This window comes from Monodon monoceros, unplaced genomic scaffold, assembly GCF_005190385.1.
Source record: "Monodon monoceros isolate NGI ecotype Baffin Bay Population unplaced genomic scaffold, NGI_Narwhal_1 Super_Scaffold_5, whole genome shotgun sequence".
Classification (NCBI taxonomy): domain Eukaryota; kingdom Metazoa; phylum Chordata; class Mammalia; order Artiodactyla; family Monodontidae; genus Monodon; species Monodon monoceros.
Window position 1 is genome coordinate 60,406,956 of NW_021703782.1, and position 26,530 is coordinate 60,433,485.

Consider the following 26,530-nt stretch of genomic DNA (forward strand, 5'->3'; position numbering starts at 1 on the left):
TAAAGATTGGCTGTTAATGATTTGACTGACCTCGGAGTCAACTGGCCTAACTTTAAGGGAGGCCAAGGAAAACTAATCAAGTTTTAGATTATATAATACTTAGAGCTATGAGACACGGAACAGCTTGGAAAAGTTCAAGTCCAAAGCAAGTCACACTCACGGCACTGCTCTGGGCTTTCATCAGAACCATCTTCGCAGTCGGGATCCCCATCACACTGCCATCGGTTGGGAACACACTGACCATTGTTGCACACAAAGTCAGACTCGGCACACGTCTTCTTCACTACGAAAGTTGATTTGCAGGGTTAAAGTTGAAGTCACTCACCCAAGAGCCCTACATTCCCACTGGGGGTACAACTGCATTTTGATGTGTTTTACTCTAAAAAATAAATCTGAGTCAGTTAGCACTCAACTGCCAATATCCCGGAGAATCTTAGAAAAAAAAAATTTCTTTTTTTCCCTCTTTTTCCTCAGAGGAGGAAGGTGATCATTTGAGAGACTTAGAGGACACTGAGGTGAAGGGATCCCTTATAATGAACTTCTTGCCTGCTTGATAATGTTGAGATTAAGTAATAATTTTGTTCTTTTCACGCATTTCTTTCAAGTCATTCAAGTTTAACAGTCAAACGACTGGATCATAGTATAACTGTTCTAGCGGCATCTCGTCACAACACATGGGTTTAGTGCAGAGGCAGAAGACCCAGCTCCAGTACTGAATACTGTCACCCCTACAGGTCTATTGGGGCAGAGGAACCCACTGGGTAAGAAATAGAGAAAGCGCAAACCTGAGTATAAGAGAGGTTGTATTTAGCATCCGAAGGGTGGGCTCACATCAACCAGCTAAAAGTCACTGAGCCTGCTATGGAAGCTGCCAGCACCCGTAACTGACTACCAGACTTAAATAGCCTAAGACAAGGTATCAGTTCTGCTACTAATTCTTACTAGGGCAGCCTTTTCTCCTCAATTAGGGAGACCATGCGCTCTGTTGTCCAAATTTGACACAATCTCAGTAGAAGGGGGACAGTGTTAATTTTCCCAGGAAGATAAGCGTTGACCAGGACTGTGCTAAGCAAAGCAGGCAGCTTGGTCATCCTACCTGCGAGGAAGTGAGGGGGAAAGAAGGGGCTTGACAAGGAGCCACATCGGGTATTCTAGGGTCATCCTCAGATTATATTCTTCTTTGCCCATGGGCTTATACTTTCTACTTGAATTTCCAGTTTAAAACATTCTTCTCTAACGAATATTCTGTAATCGGAAATCAGCTAAAAGCCAACAATTTGCTGAAAAGATGAAAGGGACCACCTCAGGTCAGGGGTTTAAGCCAGGTACAGCACTCAGAGCTCAGAGTGTAGTAAACCAGACAGCCGCTCTGGGTTAGCCTCAGATATCGTTAATGGGGAGACAGTGATTACAGGCAATTTCTAGAACTCAAGATGGGATGATCAATTATGATGATCTGAAAAGGATTATTTACCTCCTAAAATTGTGTAGCCAAGGGAACATGAAAGGCCATATTACTTTCTAGATTCATACCTGCTTCTAAAATCACCGAAATACTCAAACGCCAGTGTTAACAGTTTAAGTGATATCCAAGGCCCATCTTCTCCTGAGCATGTAGGAAGGTGCCAGAGGGTCTCAGAGTCAGTTATTGTAATTCACCCTGTGATACTCTTCAGAAGTTGCAAAAGAGAGAGTACGGAATGGTTGTAAAGAGACCTCATGAATTTAAGAAGTATAAGATGTTACAGGGATAGAAAAGACTGGTTATACTACAAAGTGAACAAGATACACAGGGTCAGATAGATTGCTAGGGTTCCTCTCTCTCCATTCTGAGCACAGACTGGGAGGGTAAAGATAGGCTGTTTGAACTGGGCCTTGAGAGATGGATAGAAATTTAGATGTGCCACCGGGGAAGAGAACTACCAGTTCCATTCTTGGGGTATCCGAGTCACTGATGTATCAGTTCAGCCTAACACTTGTAGAAGAGTGAGTTACTAGGACTGATGGAACATGGCTTGCAGAATCCAAGCTGAAGTTGACTAAATATGCTAGTTGACATGCTTGAAAGAAAAGGCCCTGCTGAAATTGTAACCAAGTTCAACATCAAGAGGTTGGACAGGAAAAACAGGAATTGGCTTTGGAAGTTTTAAGTAATTGTGTAGCTTTTCCCTTCCATGGAGGAACATCTCAAAATAAGCATTCAGAGCTTCCCCGAGCAAAGCTCCCACTTTCCTTCTCTACCTTCATATCTGAGAGGCAGAGACAAATTCTGGCCAAGAATATATTTACTTTTTCCCACTTTGCATGATCTTGATTGTAGGTACATCTACCTCCTTGCCTCTTCCAAACCTTCCTGTTACGTGGCTAGAATCGATTTATGCAGAGACTGTTTTAGGGAAAGCCAGCGATGACCCCTACAATGACTCAGGTTAGTTTCTACTGAGGTAGTCAAACGGTAAAGTAAGACTTCACACCATGGAGAGAATAATTACTCTCTTAAAAAAAAAAACAAAAAGAAATGGGTTTTGCCAAATATAGTTTAGCACAGAAGAAGAATAGCTACTCACACCAAGAGAACAGTGGACAAGAGTGAGGTCCTTTAGTGAGAAAATTAGTGAGAGAATTATATCACCCCGGTAACCCAGAAAGAGCATGGAACTTGATATCTTGTAGAATAGATAAAAATTTTAGTGTTAGGATGCAAATGATATAAATGTGTCACATTGGAGAACTATTCTTGGTCCTGAGACTGGAGATAAGCTTCTTTTCTGATATCGCAGCATGGGTTTACTCTGCTTCCAAATGAGCTGCTAATTTACATATTGGCATGCAGACATCCATGGTGCTGCTCTGAGAGCTCAAGCACAGGACTGTCTGCCAGTATGTTTATACTATAGCAGTTTAGTAATGATGCATGAAGAAGGAGGTAAGGGCATAACAAGATGGCAGTTGGTGAAATCTACATTTAGCTTCTATTTTTCTTCTGGATTTTTAGTTTGTATAGTGGACATCTTTATGTAACGTCTTTTATTTTTATTTATTTATTTTTTTGATTTTTTTTTTTACATCTTTATTGGAGTATAATTGCTTTACAATGGTGTGTTAGTTCCTGCTTTACAACAAAATGAATCAGTTATATATATACATATGTTCCCATAGCTCTTCCCTCTTGCGTCTCCCTCCCTCCCACCCTCCCTATCCCACCCCTCCAGGCGGTCACAAAGCACCGAGCTGATCTCCCTGTGCTATGCTCCCTGTGCTATGCGGCTGCTTCCCACTAGCTATCTACCTTATTATGTAACGTCTTTTAAAAGGCAAATGGCAATGTTATCACCGACATTCATGAACAACCTTATTTCAAGAGTTTTACAACACAGAACAAAGGGATCATAAAGCAAACTTCAGCATGTATTCAAGGTACCTAAATGCCATCTTGACATGTAGTTCTCAGCTGTCCTGGCTTAATGAGAGGTTATATAGGTTGCAAAGACAGGCATTTCTCATAATCTTTTTTTTTTTTTTTTATAAATTTATTTATTTTTGGCTGTGTTGGGTCTTTGTTGCTGCGTGCGGGCTTTCTCTAGTTGCGGTGAGCGGGAGCTACTCTTCGTGGTGGTGCGCGGGCTTCTCATTGCGGTGGCTTCTCTCGTTGTGGACCACGGGCTCTAGGCGCTCAGGCTTCAGTAGTTGTGGCTCGCGGGCTCTAGAGCGCAGCCTCAGTAGTTGTGGCGCACGGACTTAGTTGCTCCGTGGCATGTGGGATCTTCCCGGACCAGGGCTCAAACCCGTGTCCCCTGCATTGGCAGGCGGATTCTTAACCACTGCGCCACCAGGGAAGCCCTCATAATGATCTTTTAATAGATGCTGATCAATGGGTATGATGGCGTATCCCTATTTTCTTGGGGGAGAGAATGTCTTCCATCTTGCCTAGTGCTTTAAAATCAGCATCTCTGTAGACAGGGAATTAAAAAAAGAATCCTTATCTGATCTTTGATCTGGGCAGGCTTATAGTTTCTATACCAGGAGTTAATTAATTCCTGAAACTGCAGGGAATTTCTTACTGTCCACGGCTTGCTTTTTGGGGATCGGAACCATTTGAGAATTAAAAAAAAAAGTCTGGGGCTTCCCTGGTGGCGCAGTGGTTGAGAGTCCGCCTGCCGGTGCAGGGGACGCGGGTTCGTGCCCCGGTCCGGGAAGATCCCACATGCCGCGGAGCGGCTGGGCCCGTGAGCCATGGCCACTGAGCCTGCGCGTCCGGAGCCTGTGCTCCGCAACGGGAGAGGCCACAACAGTGAGAGGCCCGCGTACCGCAAAAAAAAAAAAAAAGAAAGTCTGTTCAAAGCAGTTTTCTGTCTCTATTTCTGGTCCTCCCCTTCCTTCCTCTAGCTTCCTATACCAAAATTTTGTCTGATCTAAGATCAACCGCGTCTATCATTTGAAAAGAACTCCACTATATCTTCAAAATTCCATACTCAAGTCGCTAACTTCACATCAAACAATCATATCCCTCCAGACCAGGAAGTATAGAATCTTTGGACTCGAGTTCAAAGCAGTTCTTAGGAGTGGATTCTATTTTTCAGAATCTCGATACATTTGTAGACACTAAGATATAATATAATATCATCATCTTTCAATACAATGCGTACGTCCTAGTGAGGTGGCAGGTGAGACTGTCCAGCTCTTTACTCACCACAGTTCTTTTCGTCACTGCCATCAGCACAGTCTTCGTCCCCATCGCATTTCCACAGCAACGTAATACAGCGGCCATTTGTGCACTGGAATTGGGAGGGTTCACATTTGGCTTTTCTTCCTAAAATCAGGAAGGAACACTTAGCTAAGCTGGGACACAAGGATGCTAAGTTAGAGGTGCTCGTTACCTGAAACCCATGGATAGGAGTCCTCTTGGAGGGACAGCTGCAGACTCAGAGGCCATAACACTGTAGGGGCCAGAGCTGGATGGGCCTTGGGGCAGTGACTGACAGTAACTGAGTTCTCAGCTGGGCACACACCATCTGGATAAGACTAGATTCCCCAGCCTCTCTTGCAGGAGGCATAGCCATGGGACTAAGTTCCGGCTAATGGAATGTAAGCAGAAATGGTATATACAACTTCTGGGAAATATCCTCAAAGGCACAGGGGATCCAGTTTCCTTAATCTTATTCCTTTCTGGTTCCTGAAAACTGGGCACGGTGGCTGGAATAGTAATCTTGGGTCAAGGGAGCCAGACCAAGATAGAAGGAACGTAGATTGCCCAGAGACTGCAGGTGGCAGGGCAGGGGATTCACCTGTGGACTCATTTCTCCCATTCCTTTAACTCATTTGTGTCATTATAATCATGCAGCCAAATCCTAATCTTTTAATGGCATTTCTTGTCCACATTCTATGCTGTTACTCGTCAATGATGCTTCTATTACGAGCAAAGTAAAGGATATTTAGAAAAGGCGTGAGATTTAATACATGCTTCCTCATCTCGGAATTGGAGGTCTAATTGGAAAAAGACATGTTTACAAAATGACTCCAAGATAAGATAAAAAGCATGAAGAAGGTACAGTTAAGAGGTGAAGGGAGATCATTTTTTTAAATTTAATTTTTATTTTATATTATAGTTGAGTTACAGTGTGTTAGTTTCAGGTGTACAGCAAAGTGATACAGCTATACATATATATGTATCTCCATTCTTTTTCAGATTCTTTTCCCGATTCTTTTCCCACATAGGTTATTACAGGATATTGAGTAGAGTTCCCTGTGCTATACAGTAGGTCCTTGTTGATTATCTATTTTATACCTAGTAGTGTGTATATGTTAATCCCTAACTCCTAATTTATCCCTCCCCCCCTGCACCTTTCCCCTTTGGTAACCATAAGTTTATTTTTGAAGTCTGTGAGTCTGTTTCTGTTTTGTAAATAAGTTCACTTGTATCACTTTTTTAGGTTCCACATATAAGTGACATCATATGATATTTGTCTTTGTCTGGCTTACTTCACTCAGTATGATCATCTCTAGGTCCATCCATGTCGCCGCAAATGACATTATTTCATTCATTTTATGGCTGAGTAATATTCCATTGTATATATATATGTACCACATCTTTTTTATCCATTCCTCTGTCGATGGACATTTAGGTTGCTTCCATGTCCTGGCTATTGTAAACAGTGCTGCAGTGAACGTTGGGGTGCATGTATCTTTTTGAATTATGGTTTTCTCCGGTATGTGCCCAGGAGTGGGATTGCTGGGTCATATGGTAGATCTATTTTTAGTTTTTTAAGGAATCGCCATACTGTTCTCCATAGCGGCTGTGCCAATTTACATTCCCACCAACGGTGTAGGAGGGTTCGCTTTTCTCCACACCCAAAGGGAGATCATTTTTAACCTAGTGATGTGAGAAAAGCAAAGCAAGGTGGGAGCCACAGACCTGGATTCTATTTTTCTGAAACTCAGTTTTCCTATGCTCAGTGTATGAATATAATTCACATATAATGGCATGAATGAATACACTTAGTTTTTTTTGCCTGGAATGGGACAGCTGATATTCAGGTGTTTCCTATCATTAGCAGGTCTATCCTTCTGGAGGATGTAATTTCTTCGAGATAAAAGGCAAAGATCTGGTTGCTTACAGCAAATACACTGCAAATATTCGAGAAAAACAGTGGAGCCATATAGTTCATGCAGATTCCTTAGGGGGAGGTCTTCCCAGCAGAAAGCCTTGAGACTTCCTGTACCTTTCAGCGTCTGCAGCTGTGGCATGTGGGTATAAGAACAGATGCTACAGTGACAAGCACAGACTGGAACTCTTGTGTCATGTACACAATGCTCTAGTTGGCATCCGTACTATCAGCTACTCCCTACTGTCTGGGAACATTCTATACTTTGTGGCTCATTCCCCGCGAGATTAAAATTTGGTCCTAGTTTACCATATGGGTGTGTGGTTACTTAGGTACTAAAGGTACTCGTCTAAAAACTATATGTACCACTCTGCCCACAAGCGTGTAGTTAAGCTAGGACACAGATACAAAGCAGGATGAATCAATGGCACTTCCTATCTGTAGTTCGTTTTTTATTTTATTTTTTAATAATTATTATTAGCTTTTTGGCCACACCACGTGGCTTGCAGGATCTTAGTTCCCTGACCAGGGACTGAACCCAGGCTCCAGCAGTGAAAGTGCTGAGTCCTAACCATTGGACCACCAGGAAATCCACCCTGTGCGCCCCCCCACCCCCGGCATTTCTTAAAATTTACCATGTTAACCATTTTTATTTATTTATTTATTTGGTCGTGCTGCGTGGCTTGAGGGATGTTCCCCAACCAGGGATTGAACCCGGGCCATGGCAATGAAAGCCTGGAATCCTAACCACTAGGCCACCAGGGAACTCCTCTTCCTACCTGTAATTCATACTATTCATTCAATCCACAATTTTTTTTTTTTTTTTTTTTTTTTTTTGCCGTACACGGGCCTCTCACTGCTGTGGCCTCCCCTGTTGCGGAGCACAGGCTCCGGACGCGCAGGCTCAGCGGCCATGGCTCACGGGCCCAGCCGCTCCGCGACATATGGGATCTTCCCGGACTGGGGCACGAACCCGCGTCCCCTGCATCGGCAGGCAGACTCTCAACCACTGCGCCACCAGGGAAGCCCTCCACAAATATTTTATTGGGCACGAGAAGGGGGAACAAGTAGAGGGTAGAGGCTGTCAGGAAGCATCGCACGCTAGTTTTTATACCGCGAAACCAAGTATGAAGTACCTGGTTGCCTCTCACCCTCCCCCTTTTATCACTGGAGTCTCGATATAGTCTTAATATTCTCAAGGCTGGGGTTATCTGTTCCAGGGCCCACTGGCTGTAGTTCTTTATCCCCACGACCTCTGACTGTTGTGGGAGGGGTAAGAATCTACTTAGAGTACTTTACTTGGAAAGTAAAAAAAAGAACAATTTATGATAGAGAACAGAAATATACATATACTTGGAAAGAAAAGTCAGGTTGCAATTAGAATACCTTTTTAAAAGGTGTAAGTTACCAAAGGTTTTAGTTGTTTGGTCAAAATGAGACAAAAACATCGATGTTGATATCTATGCTGTCAGAAAGGTAACCATATAATCCGACTTGGACAGGGACTTAAAAGTAGGCGTCAGGAAAAAAAAAAAAAAAAAAAGTAGGCGTCAGATGATGGTTTTCCATTTGGGGTTAGGTACCTGGCAGATCTCTTTAACAATGAGCCTTGATTGTAACTACGGATTTTATAGACACTCAAGCCGGCCTGGGATTAAATATGGGCGCACAATAGCCTAAGGCTGGTGTTTAGTCCACTATCACCTTAAGGAAGCTCTCTGAATGTAACTGTAACATACAGGCAATCAACAGTAATAAATGCTGGGTTAAAATCCCAGCAATGCTGCTTTAAGAGTCGCTGTTGAGCGGGCTCAGGACAGACACGGGCATTTCCTTAGTGTTTATTCCAATATCTGAAGACAAAAAGGAGTTTAATTTCTACCTCTTATCTCAGACGTTTCCACTTCACCCAAGCTTCTGCCCGATGGTCATAAAGCTGTGTTTTACCATGACACACACGGCTCTCCGTTAAGAAAGGAGAACAATGGCGTTAGGAATGGAGTACGCTGCTAACCAACCATCCCTGCTTCTTTAAAAGAGGAGAGTGGTGGGAGTGGGGGTGGGTAAAGCTAGCTGGCTTTATAAAGGGCTCTTTCTTTAAAGAGAAGAGAAGAAAGACCCTAAGCTCTATGGCCGCGCCTCGGTTTCTTAAGTTTCCTAAGCACCTTGTTTTGAAAGATTGCTCCTGGGTAGAAAGGACTCCCTAGTTCTGTTTAATTCCCTGTATCGTGCAGGGCGGGGAGAGCTCAGCCACCTGACTGCAGCATGGTGGGTTTTCTGCCCAAGTTTCAGGAAGATTCTCCCTTTACACCTGTGGTGCCTACCTGGGAATGCTGCCGTACAGAGCTCCAAAAGAATCGAAAACACCAAATGAATTAAGCTTTCAGTTTGCAAAGCTTTGGGGGATTACAGGATTGTGGGCCTGTAGTCTATTTCCATCCGTGACAGTTAAGTCTCAAGTTCAGCATTATACTTTCATAAAGAGAACAGGGTAAGCTTGAAATGATCGACACCCAGGGTCCTTTCAACGCTTAGGTTAAGCTAAAGCCAATGATGCCTCAAAAAATAAATTACAAGTAGAAGCGCTCGGCATCCTACAACCCAGGGTCTATCTGCTCAGAAGGGTGAAAAGTCGGAGTCAATGTGATTTTTAGCGGGTTCCTCAAAGTCACGGGGTTCACAGGAATGCCTTGGCAGCATCGGGGTGGCTGCAGTCAGGGGAAAGGCTATGACAGCAGGGAACCTGGGTATTCCACCTCTGTTTCAACCAGCGTTTCTTTTCAACATTGGAGTTTTGTGTAAGGATTTGAAAAGCGTTCCATAACTTTAAGAAATCAAACGGTTGGACTAGATCTGGGTTTCCTTTCAGCTCTAATACTTAGGATGGATACCCCTACCCCTTTGGGCCAGGGCGTTGGAAGTCACTTGTACCTAGTCGTCTACATGGCTGTTTACACTTGTAACGAATGACTGAAGGCCCAGAAGGGTTGAAGATTTCCTCACTAATTCTGCGCGTACACAGTTGATATCAGACTCTGCAAACTTACTTCAAGGCGCCCATGTCCCAGGAGCCTTGCTTACCTAAATAGTTAACGTTGCTACCCAGACATGTTGGCAGTTCACTGGCTCCAAGCAACTCAGGGGTTTTAATGCATTTAGAAGTCAGCCTGCCGTTGTTGTCTAATTGTCCCTGCAACGGTTAACATGGAAGAACAGTACGTAAGCTTTGGTTAAAAAAAAAAAACAAAAAACTGCATAGATCTTACGGTAAATACCAAGCCTTCCAAGTGGGCTACGAAGTTCCCTGTAGGGCTCCGAGTGGCACCTTTGCAGGAGTGCTCCAGAAGGGATGCCCACAGTAAGATGTTTCTGCGTGTCAGGCTCAGACATGAACTTCAGCCTGCACAGAGAGGCTGCGGCTGCCACACTGCTGGGACTAGCAAGGCCAAGTGTTCACATCTTTCACAGCCCTCCCATTTGCTTGAGTGTACGGGTGTTATCATCTCCTGGAATTTTCTTCAGTCCATTTGTTTTGGCACTTCTGGGGCTGCCAAGGGCATTTATTTTTAGTCCAGCTCATTCCTACTGCTTGCCACTTGAACGCCAATCTTTCTATTCATAGGCTAAAACTCCTTTTAGGACAAGCAGCTTTTCAAGTCAGCAAAGAAGTTTTCCTACAAGGGAAGAAGGTTAGTAAGAGGAACTGAGAATGAGGGACTGAGCTGTATTCTGGCCTTACAGACAGCCTCTCAAGCCTTGTGAGAACCAGGCGGGGGCCAACTAAAAACTGTGAAATACTTGGGTTAATCCTGATTCACTCAATCCTACAGTTCAGTTGTCAGTTTTCCCATTTACATCAGATTGAGATGATCTTGAGAATCATGGATAAATAACTTAATTTTTATTCTTAGCCAAACACTGTTCAAAGACCTCAGTTTCTTAATTGATTTAATTCTCAATCCTACACAGTCAGCGCTACTGTTCCCCTTTTACATACCAGGGAACCTGTTTGGGGAAGGGAGGACAGTATTTGCCCAAGATCACCTTGGGCAGAACTAGAATTTGAACTCAGGCAGTCTGGCTCCAGATACCATGTGATTGAGCACGCATACCAACTAGAGCACCTGACTCAGGACCACCTCCTTCCAGAATATTCTGCTGACTTGTGATGTGGGTAGTAGTGTCAGTTTAAATTAATCCAGAATTAGGTACTATCACTTGTCAGGATGTCACTGTCCTAACAGAGCCTTATTGTTGAGATAGAGCCCACCCTCCCGTCCCCATTTTGAATTTTAAAAAATGCTGCCTCAGTATCCCTAGCAGGTCTTTTCCTAGAAGGACTATAATGCTTGGTTTTCTTGTCTAGAAAGAGCTAAGGCCCTCCTGATATATTTGGGAAGTTATTAGTTTTGTGGGTGGTAAAAGTCAGTGGTTCTCAAGATCAAGTTTGTATCAGAAGCCCCTGAAGGACTTACTAAAACACAATGCTGCCCCCTCACCAGAGATTCTGACTTTGTAGGTCTAGCATGGGGCCCAAGTTTGCATTTCTATTGAGTTCCCGGAGGCTGTTGACCTTGCTGGTCCCTGACCACACTCTGAAACCACTGCGGGAAGGTTAGGAGGCTAAGATTCTACCCACAATGCGGGTGACTACTTCATTCTCAGGGTTGGACTCTATAGTACTCACCCCATTAAGTCGTGTGCATCACTGGATGGACATAGGTGACAACTGCCAATCGAACAACAGAGATTATGATGACGACCTTTGTGCCATTAGGTAAAATCTACTTGGATATCTTAATAGGCGTACACGGTAAAGAGGTTCTTCTAAAATCTGTCTTCCCATCCCCATGTGCCTGATCTTTGACTGACCCACCACACACTCTAAATCAGTAGTCCAACCGTGAGCCTAGATTCTTCTCCCCTGACATTTTGCCATCAAGTCCTGGGCATGTCCAAGCACTCATCTCTCACTTGATCTAAATTTGTCTCTTGTTCCTCTGCCTCCAGGCTGCCATGTTCTCTATCCACATCAACATGGTGAATCAGGCAGCCAAGAATGGCCCAGAGTGCCAGGGATGGGATCACTTGCAGGCTTCTCACGGGCTCTAGGATTCAGTCTAGTTTCCTACCCATTTCCCCCGCTTCTTCCTATCGCTTACCACCCGTTCAAATGTCATCCTTGAATGAGCCCCTCAATTGCTTTCTTGACCAATTAGGTGTGGTCTGGCTGCTTTCTCACTGTCTCCTGTGCCTGTCACAGAGCCGTCACATACTGAGATGTGCTCACCTACGTGTTTCCATCTCTACAAGCGGAGATCCCCTATGGCAGGGCCTGGAACGTGTCTTTGTAAGTTGGGACCGGGTGCCTGACGTCTAAAAATTTTTTAGGCACTAGCGAGTATTCCCCAATGCATCCGTTGATTTGTTAGTTCACTAATAACGTTGGTCTGAACTACAGATTTTTTTCCCCAAAGCATTCTTCCCAGGTTTTCTTAACTTGAAACCAAGTATGAGCAGTTGTTTCACTAGTTAGCATACTTTGAAAGACTCTCAGGTTACAAAGGCCACAGTTCTCAATGCCTACGAGGGTACTTTCACCTCATCTTCAGAAACTTTATCATTTAAAAACAGAGCACCTTCCTGCACTTATATATCAGAATGAGTGTGTCAGTGTGGGTCCGTTAGCCTCGTTTCCACGTGAGGAGAGAGGTGCCGGCACGCAGGGCTCACTGGTAAAGTTAGAAATTTCAGGGCTTTTACCTCTGACGGATTTTAGCGTTCTTTGGTAACGCTGGCAGCCATGCATTGGTGATTGAGTGCTATCACCTTTGTAGGATCATCTGCAGAGATGCACTAATTCCTGGCTTTGTCACATGAGAGTCTAAGCTCTCGGTGAGTTTTGAGAAATCTTCATAAGCTGTAACCCACGTGGTGTGTGGGACTTCCAGCAATGTTCAGCTGCTACCTGCCTCCTGTATGATTAAGTCTTGACCACTGGGTCTGCTCGCTCCCATCCAGAGCTTCTATTCCAGGCTGTCTTTGGATCACTGATTTCCTGTTTGACTTTCCCACTACACTAAATGTCATGAAGGAAGAGCCCAACTTCTTGGTCGCTGTGTCGCCTATGCCTGGTGCTATATGGCATGTGGTGGGCACTCAGTAAATGGAAGTCAAGTGCTTTTGAGCAGAGGTACAAAGGATGCTGGCATCAAGCTACCACCTACTTAGGGAACCTACAGATCAGTTAGTAGCTCAGACCTTGGAAAGGTATCTTAAGAAAACTAAAGATTAGAGGCAGTCTATAAAAGAACCTTATTTACTCATAGTATCTGGGGGAAGAATTATAACACACGATGTAACTTGGAAATGTTGTCTATCACCAAGGGTTTTATCGCCTCCCTTGTTTGGCAAATTACAAGCCCGACCCGATAGCCCACCCCTCCCTCTCCCACAACCATGGTCCTATCTTATAGTTTCTGCCCCCAAAGTTCTCTCTTAAATACAGGGCCATGAATGCCCTTTCCCTGCTCCGCCCACCCATGCAGCATCTTTAAAATACAAAGTGGGCAAAGGATCTCTAAGCAGATATTAAGCCACTTCTAGCAGAATGGCTGTATTTATTCTCCCAGCACCTGGCAGGCATTCTCTTGTTAATTTAGAGCCACCATATAGCCATCAGGCCCAAACTTTTCTAGGAAACTTCGCATGAAGGGAAACGTGTGCTAAGTTTAAGGTATCACCTGCCATCTCATTTAGTCCCTGCAGTGCATCTAGTGTATCTAACTAGGCAGTGTTAACAATGTTTAGAATTTTTATTGAAAACCAACAGAAAAGCTTAGCAGAGACACCAATTCGGACTGAAAAAATGCAGAGTGAAACTGAGGTAATTGTCATTTACAAAGCCAGATTCTCCTAGAGCTAAGTCATTCCTCTGTCTTTAAGTCCTACGAAAAGCTATCAGTCTTCAGATTTCCTAGCCAACAACTCTTTAGGTGGGCCAAAAAACTGCCCCTGGACCACTTACTTCTGCTCAACAGGTACATCTCATCCATCTCTGCCCAAGGTATTCTTGGACTCTTTCTCTTGAAAGCAGTCTCCGTGCCGTGGCTTAAGCACAGACAGGAACAAACGAAGCAATTTTGAGTCTATCACATAACCACCTGGAGAGCAGCTGTATTAGCCCACCCTGGGAAATGCTTCTAAGGCAGGAACTTTTATCATAAGCTTCATTGTAGAGCTTATCATAGTCCTTTGAGGGATTTAATTTTTTATAGCCTAGTAATGTGAAGGTGGCTTTCCAAAGAAAGGTCAGTATCCAAAGTAAATTCAATTATGACTCGAAATTGTATAGATGACCACCTAAATTTGATCACTATTCCCTCTAGAGAGGGACAACTTTATTCACATTCTGTAAGAACTAGAAAATGGTCTAAATAGCTAATATCTACATTTCTATGTGGTGCTCCAGGTCTTCCGGTCTCTGGACCAAAACCCGAAGCCCTACGGCTGGGGGCTGTTCCCTTGATCTTCTGGTTGTGCTCTACTCTAGGAGTTCTTGCTAAGTCTGATCAGTTTGACATTCCTCCTGGAACAGAAGGGGCTTGTGACTATTTTTCACCTCTCCTAGAACTGTAACAAAACTACTCAAGTGAGATTGGGTTTATGGGTATCCAGTTTTATAAAAGGCAGAAGCACTTCTTTTGAGCACGGAGGCTGCTATAATTAAAATACACAGTATGGTTATATTGAAGTCCTAACATTTGGCAGCCCTACTGAACTTGGCCTTTATACGTGCTTTAGGTATCTAGGGACTCCAAACAATTCGAGCAAAGAACCAAAATGAGCCAGGGCAGGTACATAGCTAAATGTAACGTGAATTGGGCAAAGGGGTGATCTGGGGAGCAATGCTGCTCCAGACCACGGGCAGCCGTCATTGCCAATGAAGGCCTGACTGGTCACCCTCCTTTAAAGAGTCCCTGCTCACATGCTCATTCTTTGATCTAGATGAGGATTACGATTATTGTCATATCTCCTCTTGGTGCTATCTGGATAAGTCAGGTTTATTTTCCCTCTGCCCTCCGGTCTCCTGTCCCTCCAGGTACTGCCAATTTCACCAACCCACTCCCCACAAGAGGAGAAGTTCCGTTGACTCTTTTGTTGGTGGTTAGCCATATCTGAATAGCTCTCACAAAACCCTGGTTCTTCTAGGCTCTGGCCTTGATGAATATATAGTACCCCAGATCCTAATCTTGACTACCTAGGCTGGAGGAAAATGTCCTAGAACTCCCAGGGATTTTTTTCCATCAGGTATGCTCCATTACTGAATTTTAATTTCTCTTGTTAGCCTGACTTAAGTTCCTTGGCAGAGTCTTAAAGCACACGTGCCCTGTCCTAGAGTATTTTAGACCAGCGTCATGCGTGTGTATGGGCAGAGTGTAGAAGACCAGGGCCAGAAAGTCAGTCCATATGCCTTGGGGCTTTGAACTTCAGACAGGAGCCAGCCTGGGTTAGCTTAGGGTCAATACCTGCCTCAGCCAACCCCAAATTTCCTCCAGCTCAGAAAGGATGTGTCTCCTTTCCTTCGAAGAATTTAAGTCTTACATGGGCTTCTATTTTCCGCTGTTCATGGCATGTCACATATTTCACATGTGACCTAGGGGAGCAAGAGGGAGGCTCACCTACCTGATACAAGGTGAACATATGGCTTCAACTAACTCATTTCGACAATTCAGGTGCATTCATAGCGTTCTATAGGATAAAGTTAACCTCTAGTGGAAAGTTATTATACATTAAATTAAAAGAATATGAAAAGAACGCAGCAAAAACGAATCTTCTCTCCCACCTTTCTGGACAGTCATCAGTGGTTTCTGGTATATCGGAGTCTTTTGAAATGATATGAAAGGTGTAATGTAAGCCATGGCACTACTCTGAGAAATCGTTTAATAAGTTAGTATTGCTCAACCATTAATGATTAATGTTAGAGTCTGAAAACATTTCAGGGCTTTTCCAATCTCTTAGTTTGGTTACACATCAGGGGTCATCTTCACTAGACACTCGCCGTTTTTCAAGGAGTCCAGGCAGGGGAAAGCATTTGAGAGAACAGTCCATTGGAGCCTGTCAGTTTTTCACGTTCCCTTAAAGATAACATTTCTCAGGCTGCTAAATTACGAGCCCGCGGAGCCACGTGACCAACTTAAACGTGATCGGGCGGCCAGCCAATCGCAGAGCGCAGTAAAGTCCGTCCCAGCTTCTCACGCTCGGGACAGTCAGAACCTAAGGGCAGGGGGCATTCGGAGACTCAACCCCCACAAGTATTGCTTGAGGGGCTGCTTGACCATACATTACAGTTCGCTCTCACTTCAGGAGACTCGTGACTGCGGGCAGGCGGGTCTCCCAAGCCACCGGGCGACAGGAGCTAGGGACTCTGGAGTGGGTACTTAGGACGGGGGCAGTTTTCCGTCCCATTTCCCCAGAGCTGGCGAGCCAGCCCCTTGGTGTCATGTCGAGATCACTTCAGGGACCTGCCAGGGTTCTCACCGAATCCTCTTAGAAGGGCTTCTTGTCGCCTGCCTGAGAAAGTTGTGCGGCCCCAAATGAGAGAGTGGCTGAGGACAGGGCTCCCAGGCCCAGTGCGGCACACCCTGGGGACCCGACAGTTGTCCCCACCGCCCTCCCCAACAAGCCACAGTCACACACCAGCTCTCCCAGCTCTCGTGCTATTCCCTTTGATCTACTGGTTAGAATGAAGGCTAATTACAGTCACCAGATAAGGACCCAATTCCTCTCGAGGAAATCTCACCGGGAACGAGGCTCAGCAAACTAACCTGATTAAGTCTTCGTTCCACTCCCCTCCCCCGTTCAGCTATCCTGGAGACCCGAGAGGTTTACAAACGCTCCCCGGAGAGCGGAGAAACATCTAGAGGTGAGTCCTATTTGATTCAAGCCTCACTCTTCCTCTAACCCGCACTACACTGAGACTGCCCGGCGCCCGGGGAGTCGCAGTCCGGGTGCGCAGGCTGCGCACTTCTAGCCGCTCGGCGGAGACTCCCGGCGGCAGCCCACCGAACGTGCGGGTTCCTCACCGCCGCGGGGAACCCCACTCCCGGTCGGCACCCGGCGCCCCGCATCGCCGGAGGCGCCCTTCCTCACCCACCGCCCGCTCCCACCCTCCGTGAAGTCCGAGGGGCGGTCCGGGGGCTGCCGCGCACGTCCCGGCCCACCCGGCCCCCTGCCTCCTTCCTAACACTCTGCCTGGCAGAAGAGACACAACCATTGTTCAACGGCTCAGAAGCCCATATTCCCCATCCCCGGCCAAGCGGAGTGAAAAACGAGGCAAAGCACAGGTTTTAGGGGAGGCAGTGTAAGGGAATGAAGACTAGTTCGGGCAAGGCTTTAGGACACCCCAAATCCCACTATCCCCCCAGCCTGGCTCCCGGGAGCCGCGGTGCTGACAGCTCAGAGGCGCCACCAGGGTGGGGAGGAGAGAAGGCGACGAGAGTGAAGAGGCGCCTCCTAGGAGGGGGGTGGGCAAAAGGAGACCCGCGCCTCGGGGCCCCCTGGCGCCCCGGCTGGGTCCGGGCAGGCCGCGGAGGGGCGCGTCCTCACTCACCCGCTCCGGTGGTGCCGCTCTCCCGGGGCGCCCAGCACAGCGCGAGCAGCAGCCAGAGCGCCCAGCGCGCGGACGTGCCCATGGTGCCCGTCTGGATGGTGCCGCCGCCGCCGCCGCCGCTCGCTCCGCACAACAAGTTACCAGCCCTTCGGAAAGGAGGAAGGAGGTGGGGGCGGGGAGGGAGGAGGGGGAAGGGGAGGAGGGGAAGGAGTTCGAAGGGGGGGTAAAGGGAGCAGGGAAGAAGAGGCGCACCCCCTCCCCTACAACTTGCACAATCTACCCCCCACCAGCCAACCCACCCACCCACCTACCTCCCCGGGCTGCAGCGGTAGTGCAAGCCGAGCCCGCGGGCAGAAAATAATGCAGGCGCTGCAGAGGAGGGGAGGGAAGAGGAGGGGAGAAAGGGAGAGGGGGTGGGGAGCCGAGAGCGGAGAAGACAGAAGAGAGAGGAGCCGGCCGCGGAGCACCCACCCTGGCGGCCGCTGGAGCGCGGGGTGAGGAGCGAGGAGGGGGCAGGAGGGGGAGTGGTCAGCGGGGGGTGGGGGCGGGCGCGGCGGCTTCAGCCCTCCCTCCCCACCCTCGACGCGCTCCTCTTATAAGCTCGGGGCAGCCAGGTTCCTGCGTCGGGGTTGTGTGAGTGTGCGTTCGAGTGTGAGCGTGAGTGGCCGTGGCCGTGGCCGCCGCTGCCACCCGGGGTGCTCCCGGGGCCCGGCTGCTCCGCGCGTCCGCCCGGGGCTCACGGGGGCCCGGGGCGGCCGCTGGTTGGCTCGCGCGCCGCCCTCGCCTCCAATCCCCGGTGCCTAACCTAATTTCCTGATCCAGGGAACCTGCCGCCGCAGCAGCTGTGCGCTCCCTACAGTCATTACTGTACCTTCCCGGCAGCCGCCAACCGTAAATGCAGCAGCAGCAGCAGTTAGCACTGATGCAACTACTGAGGCTATTGCCACCGCCTTCCCACTAACGCGGCTTACAGCCCGGAGGGGGGGACTTGCAGTTTCCAGGGGCAACAAGCGTCTCTCTACCACCTTCTCCTGCGCCTCAAAGGAGGCTGGTCCTGTGAGGCTGGTAGGTAGCTTCTTTCTTGGGCCTCCTCTCTCCACTTAAAAGTGATGAAGAGGAGTGGATCTAAACGTTTGGGCTACTTTGGTGTGGGGTTGGGGATGCCTGTCTCAGTCAAACGCTAAGATGCCATTTTTGCTAAAAATTAAATGTGTCTTTAAGTGAGAGCGTGTGTGTAAGGAGAGTGCGCGCGGTTGTGGTTGGTCCTCTGTAACAGAATGGGACGAAAGTAACCCAGTCTGGACTGAGGAGGAGGGGGATATCGCTAGCGCAGCTCTGCATTCTCTCATCAACGATTATAGTTAATTGCTAATTGCACAAATGATAGTCAGAGGGCCTGTAATTAGAAACTTAACCTTTTCTTGCTTGGGGGAGGGGAAACCCGGTTTATTCTTCTTGATATAGTTTGCAACATTCAATTACAAGGCTCAAGGAAAGAAAGAAGGAAGCAAAGGCAAGACTCCTGTAAAGGATTGATTCCTGTTTTGTGTCTGGCAATACTGAGCCTGTAATTTGCTTTTGTATACTTCAGTTTTCTTGCACAATTTCCCCTGGTTGTCCCCATTTAACCAGACGGGGAGGACACACCGGGCTATTTCACCTTCTTAGATAAAGGGTTTGTATATTTTTAAAAAGTAGTTTCGATCTCGAATGACTCAAACTCCACCGATTTCAATGGGACCAGCTCTGACGCTATTCTGTCGATGATGTGAGAAGTAGAGGGCTCCTGGCTAGCTATATTCCTCTTGTCTTGGTGCTCCAGGGCATTTGTCAAGGCTAACCATCAGATGGGATGTTTATTAGGAACTTACTGGATCCAGGAGATGGAGAGGAGAGGAAAATTCCAGGTCAGGATACACTTTGGGGTGGGGTCAGAGGATACCCAGATTGTGAATGGTCTCCACGAAGGGGCTTAACTCTGTCAATATGTATTGGTGGAGACTTGCACTACAGTTCATTTTGAACTCTGTTTTGCTCGCTCTGTGGTTACACGTTTGATACAGACTGCAGCAGACGCACATGTGTTGCGTGTGAAACTGAGTTGAGCTCTGCTTTATGCCATTAGTAGTGAAGGTGTTGCTCACCTAGCAGGCATTAAGGGATGGTGGTAAAACAGGTGTGTGGCATTTTCAATATTCTCGGGGTTCTGAAAGAGCACATTAATATAGTCGTGTGGTTTGCTTCTAATATTTTACTCAGAGATAAATATGTATACTATAAGCTGAACACTGATATGGTATAATAAGATTTACCTTTGACATACACGTTATGCTTTCTATCTCTCCAAAGGATATAAATAACCTGTTGGTGCACTTAGCTGCGGCTCTGTGTTCAACCCTGTAGCTCTCTTGTTGGATCAAAAGGAAGCATAACTTTTGGCTCTACCTCTTACTGGCTGTGTAACTTGGGAAAATCTCAGTGCCTCTCTGTGCCTGCCTTTTGACCTACAAACTGGACACAAAACCAGTTCACATAAAGTCAAAGTGCTCTGTGGCCTCAAGGACCAGCTCTCTGCAAAGTGTTGATTATTAGAAGGAAAGGTTGTAAGGAAGAGTGAATTTGATTAATATAGAAAGTAACCGAATAACCAAAATGATAAATTTATCATGAGTGGAGATGGGTGTGGTTGAACTAGGCTCACAGTGGCTGACACTGCTGCACACAGAGCCTTCAGGTAAATGCATAGGCAACCCCACTCCCACAATCTACCACATTCGTTAAGTTGTTGCAGCAACACACACTGAGCATCCCTGGGTAGCAGGCGCTGTGCTAGGCAGTAGGTATACGGAGATGCTTGTCTAAGGAAGCTCAGGATCTGGTGGGGGAGGCAGAGAAGTTGGCGATTGTGGTACCCTATGCACAGCACACGCTTAGGCTTCAAGGTGCTATAAGGTTATAGGCAAAGAGTAGCTAATCTGACTGGGGGACCAGAGTGTCAGAAAAGGCTTTCCAGAGCACTTGTCTCTGAGCTGAAGTCATGACTTTTACCAAGCAATTCCAATTCTCTTTACTGCTGGACACATGGCAGGATTGCACTTCCTGGCTCCATTATAGTTAGGTGGGGCTGAAAGACCAATTTTGGCCAATTATTTGTGAGCAGAAGTTCTAGGGTGTCACTTCTGGACTGGGGCATTTAGTGGGACTTGCATGAGACCCTCTCTTTTGGTCTGCATGGTGACTAGAGATGCTCAAGAGATGGCTGCTCCATTAGCCTGGTCTGAATGACTAGACTGAGTAGTTCTCTGCTGTCTCCATGTCTCTGGCAATGATCATGTAGCGTAGAGGTCAGCAGATGGCCAGTGACCTGTTTCTGTATGACCTATGAAAAAGAGTGGTTTTTACATTTTTTAAAGAGTTATACAAAAAAGTGAAGAAGAAGAAAAGGCAACAGAAATTGTATGTTGCTCACCAAGTGTGTAATATTTACCATCTGGGTCTTTAGAGAAAAAACTTACCACCTCCTGACATTGAGTGAAAAATAAACCTTTGCTGTCTTTATCTACTGAGCTTTTGTTACCGCACATGACCTCTCGTTCGTTAACTTGACTGATACTCTGGGTGAAGGGGGAAGGAAGACCTTGGTGAACAGAGGGAACAAAGACAAAGAGAACATCAAGTGTTGAGGAAATGCAGGGGCTTCAGGATGGTTCCATAATGGGGTTGCAGTGGGCTGACAGCAGGAGGTAAGGCTAAGGAAGAAAGTCAGGGCCTGGATTATATGGAAATGTGTATGAAATGCCAACACTTTTTTTTTTGCATTTAAAAAAATTTTTTTTAAATTAAAGTATAGTTGATTTACAATGTTGTGTTAGTTTCAGGTGTATAGCAAAGTGATTCAGTTATACATATACATATATGTGAGAATACGTATATATTCTTTGTCAGATTCTTTTCCATTATAGGTTATTACAAGATATTGAATATAGTTCCCTGTGCTGTATAGTAGGTCCTTGTCGTTCATTTATTTTATATATAGCATTGCATATCTGTTAACCCCAGACTCCTAATTTATCTCCCCCCCTTTCATGCCAACACTTCGGACTTGATGCTGTTGGCCATGGTGAGGACTTGTGATGGATTTCTACCGTGATAGGATGTGATCAGAGGCCTGACATGCGGTGTGTTTTAGAACTCTGACGTGAAGTGGTCTGTAGGGTGACTTCTTTGGGAAGCAGTGTAGGATGAGACTAGAGGAAGAGTAGTTAGAGGCCCTGGTAGTGACGGAAGGCACCAAGAAAGGACAGGAAGAAGCTATTATTTGCAGTCAGAAATATTCACGTAATTCTTTCATGAGATTTTTCTCCCCAGTCCTCTGCATATAGCTTTAATTAATTAAGTTATTTATTTTGCGGTACGCGGGCCTCTCACTGTTGTGGCCTCTCCCGTTGCGGAGCACAGGCTCTGGATGCGCAGGCTCAGCGGCCATGGCTCACGCGCCCAGCCGCTCCACGGCATGCGGGATCTGCCCGGACCGGGGCACGAACCCATGTCCCCTGCATCGGCGGGCGGACTGTCTACCACTACGCCACCAGGGAAGCCCTGCATACAGCTTTTAGAACAGTGTTTTCCAACCATGGTCAATCCATAAGAGTCCCTGGGGACTCCCCTGGTGGCGCGGTGGTTAAGAATCTGCTTGCCAATGTGGGGGACACGGGCTCGAGCCCTGGTCCAGGAAGATCCCACATGCCGCGGAGCAACTAAGCCTGTGAGCCACAACTGCTGAAGCCCGCGTGCCTGGAACCCACGCACTGCAACAAGAGAAACCACCGCAATGAGAGGCCCAAGCACCACAACGAAGAGTAGCCCCCGCTCTCTGCAACTAGAGAAAGCCCCTGCCCAGCAACAAAGACACAATGCAGCCAAAAATAAATAAATTTATTAAAAAAAAAATCCCTCGGGCTTCCCTGGTGGCACAGTGGTTGAGAGTCCACCTGCCGATGCAGGGGACACGGGTTCGTGCCCCGGTCCGGGAAGATCCCACATGCCGTGGAGCCTGCGCGTCCGGAGCCTGTGCCCCGCAACAGGAGAGGCCACAACAGTGAGAGGCCCGCATACCGCCAAAAAAAAAAAAAAAAAGAATTCCTGGAAATGTGTGTTAAAAACACAGATTCCCAGGTCCCTCCCTTGGAGATCCTGACTCTGTAGGTCTAGTCCAGCCCAAGAGGCTGGACTTGTAACCTTACTCCAGGCGACTCTTAGGATTAGCCATGATTAAGAAACCTTCCTAGAGAATGTCTTCTTCAATGCAGTCTTAACTGCTAAGTAGCTTTACTTCTCTAAAACCTATACGTATATATTTGTCCAATTTCCCCAGGGAAAGTGGGTTAGGGCCCACAGAGAACGGGAAGGTTAATGTTGGGCATTTCTTTTTCTTCAAGCCCTGGAAACTAATAAATATGGGCAGCAGAAGTCATCTTCAAACCATGTTGCTAGGCTGAAGCACTCATTACTGTGTTTTCTACTTCATAGCCTTACCATAGGAAGTAAGAAGTGAAATGAACTGTCCCCTTCTGGAGCCTTCTCCTTCTACAGTATTTTGACGGTACTTTCTCAGGCCTCCACTCCACCATTTTCTAACTGTGTGGCAGCCAGTGAAATAAACGGGATTCACGCCACTCTAGGCTTTACAGGTAGGATCTGATGGTTTAAACCAGTGGCTCACAAACTTTAGCTTTCATGAGAATCACCTGGAGGACTGGTTAAACACGGATTGCTAGGCACCATCCCAGAGTTTCTGGTTCAGCTGGTCTGGGGTGGAGCCAGAGTATTTGCATTTCTAACAAGTTTCCAGGAGATGCTGATGTAACTGGTCAGGGAACACATTTTGAGAACCATCGCTCTAAATCCATCAGCATAACTTCCCCCCTCAGCCACTGTGATCAATTCAAGGGTCTCAGCCAGTCAGCCTGTGGTCTTCTGGCCACACTCATTGGGTACTTCAGTCCTAAGCACATTATTCAAGTCGATCCAGTTATAATGAAGTTCAGGATTTTTGCTTGGTTAGAAAGGCACCCTTTTTTTATTTTTCTTTTTTTTTCCTTTTCACTGACTTCTTATTTTTAATTTTTTTCAAGTGTTGTTATTTTTAATTAATTTAATTAAAAATTTTATTTTATATTGGATCATAGTTGATTAGCAATGTTATGTTAGTTTCAAGTGTACAGCAAAGTGATTCAGTTATTCATATCTATGTATCTATTCTTTTTCAAATTCGTTTCCCATTTAGGTTATTACAGAATATTGAGCAGAATTCCCTCTGCTATACAGTAGGTCCTTGTTGGTTATCTGTTTTAAATATAGTAGTGTGTACATGTCAGTCCCAAACTCCTAATCTATCCCTCCCCCTCCCCTTCCCCGTGGTAACCATAAATTCAATCTCTAAATCTGTGAGTCTGTTTCTGTTTTGTAAATAAGTTCATTTATCATTTTTTTTTAGATTCCTCATATAAGCAATGTCATATGATATTTGTCTTTCTATGCCTGACTTACTTCACTTAGTATGGTAATTTCCAAGTCCATCCATGTTGCTGCAAATGGCCTTATTTCATTATTTTTAATGGCTGAGTAATATTTCATTGTGTGTGTGTGTGTGTGTGTATATGCATGTGTGTGTATATATACACACACACACACACACACACACACACACACACACACATATAAATACATGGAATGTATGTACCACATCTTCTTTATCCTTTCATCTGTCGATGGACATTTAGGTTGCTTCCATGTTTTGGCTATTGTAAACAGCGCTGCAATGAACATTGGAGTGCATGTATCCTTTTGAACCATGTTTTTCTCTGGATACATGCCCAGGAGTGGGATTATTGGATCATATAGTAGTTCCATTTTTAGTTTTTTAAGGAACCTCCATACTGTTCTCCATAGTGGCTGTACGAATTTACATTCCCATCTACAGTGTAGGAGGGTTCCCTTTTCTCCACACCCTCTCCAGCATTTACTGTTTGTAGATTTTTTGATGATGGCCATTCTGACTGGTCTGAGGTGATATTTCATTGTAGTTTTGATTTGCATTTCTCTGATAATTAGAGATGTTGAGCATCTTTTCAGGTGCCTCTTGGCCATCCGTATGTCTTCTTTGAAGAAATGTCTGTTTAGGTCTTCTGCCGATTTTTTGACTGGGTTGTTTGGTTTTTTTTTGATATTGAGTCATATGAGCTGTTTGTAAATTTTGGAGACTAATCCCTTGTCGGTTGCATTGTTTGCAAATATTTTCTTCCATTCTGTGGGTTGTCTTTTCGTTTTGTTTGTTGTTTCCTTTGCTGTGCAAAAGTTTTTGAGCTTAATTAGGTCCCATTTGTTTGTTTTTGTTTTTACTTCCATTCCTCTAGGAGACAGATCCAAAAAGATATTGCTGTGATTTATGTCAACGAAGAGTGTTCTGCCTTTGTTTTTTTCTAAGAGCTTTTATAGTATCTCGTCTTACATTTAGGTCCTTAATCTGTTTTGAGTTTATTTTTGTGTATGGTGTTAAAGAATGTTCCAATTTCATTTTTCTACATGTAGCTGTCCAGTTTCCCAGCACCATTTATTGAAGAGACTGTCTTTCATCCATTGTATAGTCTTGCTTCCTTTGTCGTAGATTAATTGAACATAGGGGCGTGGGTTTATTTCTGGGCTTTCTATCCTGTTCCATTGATCTATATTTCTGTTTTTGTGCCAGTACCATACTGTTTTGATGACTGTAGCTTTATAGTATAGTCTGAAGTTGGCGGGGTGGGGGCGGTCTGATTCCTCCAGCTCTGTTTTTCTTTCTCAAGATTGCTTTGGCTATTTGGGGTCTTTTGTATCTCCATACAAATTTTAAGATTTTTTTGTTCTAGTTTTGTGAAAAATGCCCTTGGTAATTTGATAGGGATTGCGTTGAATCTGTAGATTGCCTTGGATAGTATAGTCATTTTGATGGTACTGATTCTTCCAATCCAAGAACATGGTATATCTTTCCATTTGTTTGTGTCAGCTTTGATGTTTTTCATCAGCGTCTTATAGTTTTCAGAGTACAGGTTTTTTTGTCTCCTTAGGTAGGTTTATCCCTAGGTATTTTATTCTTTTTGATCGATGGCAAATGGGACTGTTTCTTTAATTTCTCCTTCTGATCTTTCATTGTTAGTGTATAGAAGTGCAACAGATTTCTGGGTATTAATTTGTATCCTGAAATTTTACTGCATTCATTGATGAGCTCTAGTAGTTTTCTGATAGCATCTTCAGGATTTTCTATGTATAGTATCATGTCATCTGCAAACAGTGACAGTTTTACTTCTTTTCCAATTCATATTCCTTTATTTCTTTTTCTTCTTTGATTGCCATGGCTAGGACTTCCAAAACTATGTTGAGTAGAAGTGGCAAGAGTAGACATCCTTGTCTTGTTCCTGATCTTAGAGGAAATGCTTTCAGCCTTTCACCATTGAGAACGATGTTGGCTGTGGGTTTGTCATATACGGCCTTTATTATGTTGAGGTAGGTTCCCTCTGTGGCAAGGCACTCTTTTATAAGCAATGTGGTGTATGGACTTAGGCCAGGACTTCTGCAGCCATTGTGCCACTGTGAAGGAAGCCAATCTGAAGACCAGCTGACTCATGGAGAAGAGAAAGCGGAGAGAATCAGGGAAATAGCACCCAAACTGGAGCCGGAGCCCACGTGCGATTCTCCTGAAAGCTGCCATTTGTAGGACTTTCACTTTTCTTAGCAAATAAATTCCCTTTGTTGCTTAAGCCCAGTATGGATTGAGTTTTCCATTGTTAACAAGTAATTAGCTGATAGAGGTGTCCTCTTGAGGGAAGTAGCGTCTATATGGTAAAGCACTGGGCAAAACTCCACCTGTGGACGTATTTACGGTGGAAGTAACACGCCCACCCCTTCTGGCGTGGTTTTGAAGAGGAATGCAGGTATCAGTAAGGACCGTCTTAAACAGTTGCTCTCTTGGGCATCCTGACCAAGTCGACTCCCACCATACCTCAGCCCTGAATCAAAACCTCCATATGGGCTTATTACAAATGAACCTTTATTGAGGGTTACGATCTAATAAGAACCCTTTTTTTTTAAAATCCCAAGGCCAAAGACTATTTTGCAAATGGCTTTTGAAGAATTTCAGAGAGTAAAAGTGTGGCCAAATGTGGTAAAAGTAGAGTTATGTTTAGAGAGAAACTCCAAAATGGGTTGAGTATGAGGGTGGACCAGTGATTCTCAGCTGCGAACAGTTTTGCCCCCCGTGAACATTTTTAAGTCGCCATGC

At 45.5% G+C, this 26,530-nt stretch overlaps 1 protein-coding gene across 6 annotated transcripts in view; it reads right to left on the reverse strand.

Moving 5' to 3' along the window:
- Positions 1–17,694, reverse strand: part of VLDLR (very low density lipoprotein receptor) — a 33,940-nt gene extending 16,246 nt beyond the window's left edge. For 4 of the 6 annotated variants that reach the window (XM_029203571.1, XM_029203572.1, XM_029203570.1 and 1 more), the window contains exons 1-4: positions 17,526–17,683; positions 17,215–17,360; positions 4,691–4,810; positions 161–283 (exon numbers count right to left, since the gene is read on the reverse strand). In XM_029203571.1, the coding sequence (XP_029059404.1) occupies positions 161–283; positions 4,691–4,810; positions 17,215–17,296 (325 nt within the window). In that variant the 5' untranslated portion in view covers positions 17,297–17,360; positions 17,526–17,683. The other 2 variants (XM_029203569.1, XM_029203573.1) reach the window with 2 other exon arrangements.
- Between the last annotated feature and the right edge of the window lie 8,836 nt (positions 17,695–26,530).